The sequence below is a fragment of the Phytophthora parasitica genome (genome assembly GCF_000247585.1).
Source record: "Phytophthora parasitica INRA-310 unplaced genomic scaffold supercont2.78, whole genome shotgun sequence".
NCBI lineage: Eukaryota > Oomycota > Peronosporomycetes > Peronosporales > Peronosporaceae > Phytophthora > Phytophthora nicotianae.
The window spans coordinates 54,462-56,788 of record NW_008649064.1 but is presented as its reverse complement, the minus strand read 5'-3'; the positions used below and the strand labels follow the sequence as shown (position 1 = coordinate 56,788).

The 2,327-nt window shown below is 46.6% G+C and overlaps 1 protein-coding gene across 1 annotated transcript; it reads right to left on the bottom strand.

Moving 5' to 3' along the window:
- PPTG_18097 (hypothetical protein) lies at window positions 1-1,691 on the bottom strand. The gene has a single exon (XM_008916005.1). It carries the CDS (start codon window positions 1,680-1,682, stop codon window positions 981-983), a length of 702 nt encoding a protein of 233 aa, XP_008914253.1. The 5' UTR covers window positions 1,683-1,691; the 3' UTR covers window positions 1-980.
- Window positions 1,692-2,327: the final 636 nt, after the last annotated feature.

Here is a 2,327-nt window from a genome sequence, read left to right as displayed (position 1 = left end):
TGCCGAGTCGACGCGAGCTGTCTCGAATAGCTGGCCCCACTGCTCGAATCCAAAGTCATGATCCGTTACGGAGCGGTACTGTGGCCGTGGAAGCGGCTCTGATAGGAGCTTCGATACAAACTCAAGTTGGGGGAGTCTGGAACTACACCACGGCACCAGCTTGCGGTCTGAGACAAGGTAAGAATGTCTGAGTATTCCAGCGGTGGGTTGTGGGCGTATTTCGCGCCGACCTTTAAGTTGTGTCGTAGGATGAAGACGTCCAAAATTCGAAGGCCAACCTCAGCAGACACAGATCTGGCCAACAACTTTTTCAACGCGGAGTGAAATCCTTCAAGCTGACTGGTGGAGAGTACTCAGATTTCTGGGCCGCCACCCTCCTTGTAGGTATTATTCTCTACGTACAGGTCCCCTCATTTTATCTGCTCCAGGTTGTTATTCAACGTGCCCATCCATTCGTGATCACTGCAATTGAGGTGTCTGGACGAAACAGAGCCCACAGTTTTTTTATTCGGTTGGGCCTTTTGGGTTGGGAGGGTTGGCCTTCGTTCATGTTCTTAATTGGGTTGTTGCATTGGTTTGGCCAAAGTTTTTTCTCGGTCTTGTCTTTAACTTTTTCAGTGAAGCGCTGAACGACGTGGAAAAGATCTTGGCGAACACCAACACCAGCTCCAAAAACGTCACTAACCATGCTCCGAACCGCATTTGCGTTATCACTTACAACGAACTGCTCTTCGCCACCAGTGTCGGTATGAACAACGCTCTTAACGTGCTCAAATAATGCTCGCGTTTCTTTGTTGTTTTCTGAGCGGGGTAGTCTGCGGCCAATAATTTGTCCAATCTCGTTCTGAAAAAGTTGCAACATCTTTGCGTCCTTCATGCTCTCCCTTTACCTGTGCCTCCAGGCCAAACCTTGAGCCGCTTACAAAACTTTACTGAGTGGTCGATGCGTAGTACCTTCTTAACTTGGAGGCGACGCATCATCACCTCACACACAGAACTCCAAATTTGAGAAATCTGTAACCACGCTGCAGACAGTGTCTCCGGCCCAATTGGGTTTGTTTCGAGCAGTATTGGGCCACAATCGATGGATTCGGTGCCATATACGTCGGATTGCCAAGTTGGTTCTGCCGTACTCGATCAGCAAATAGCGATAGCAACATGTAGTACCGTTTTTCCCGTCTTCTCTTCATATTCTCCACAGTACTAGTAAGACCGTGTGGAGATAGCATGCCTTCCTGCACCAGCTCCATCACCTCCTTTGACAAACCAAATTTCTTCGTCAAAATATAAGGAAAATGTACAAGTAACCGAACCTCGCGCTGTAAGTACGCAGACGACACAGTCGAAAAGAAAATTTTGTTGGCTCCAGTACACTGGTACTTGACATAGAGAAGGTGACACTTTGTATCCACCTCCTCCACCACACGCTGCTTGTATTCTTTTACTCGTGGCGTGCACGTACATCCAGAAATTGTACAGAATGGTTTCATCGATGGCTGGAGACGCTCAGGAACCCACACTAGAATAGGCCAGGAGAAGAGTGTAGACAAAAGGTAGTCACCCCGTACAGCTTCTGGGTATCTCATCACGGGAGGAAAACCCTTTGTTGTCATTGCTTCCTGAACAAGGCGCTTCACTTCCTGCTGCGGCAAGCGGTCTTCTGACGCTGGGGTTGGCTCCATTCTCTGGCTGTGTGTGGACTATTTTACGTAAAAAAAAAAAAACTTTTACATTTTTAAATTTCTTTTTTTTTCGGACGTCGGAGTTCGGAGATTCGGTATCGGATATACCGGGGCCTGTCGGCCCCAGCATATCCTATAAACCCACCATGGGCTACACGGTACACAAATCAGGTTTACAGGTCCTAGCTTTTTTATTTTAAGGTAAACCCTCCATTATTACCGTGGATCACACGATAACAATTCAAGTTACTTTAATTTTTCGTATTTAAGCCACCAGCAATTTGTTTCTTTTTTTGTTTTAGTAAAATGCTGTATTTGTGGCTGTCGGTATTGACGACGGTTTTGGAATACTGTGGCTGACAACTCAGTTAGAAGGCGCATATAGGCTCCGAAGAGCTAGATGGGTGGTCGAGCAAAAGATAGTTGAAAAGTACATAATATTAATTAGCACATACATGATTGAGCCTCGCAGTCCTTGTCGCCGCCGCTAACTGCTTGCCGTCGTGTCCTGCCACCGTCCGCGCGCTTTCCGACATGACGAATGCAAAAGAGTCGGACATCGTACTTATGTGAAAAATTATTTTAAACCAATGATTCTTTTGTAGCATGGTGGGTGAGTAATGTTACGATTTTAAAGAAGTGTAG

Coding starts and splice junctions, on each gene's coding strand:
- PPTG_18097 (XM_008916005.1), bottom strand. CDS start 1,682: ATGGAGCCAACCCCAGCGTCAGAAGACCGCTTGCCGCAGCAGGAAGTG.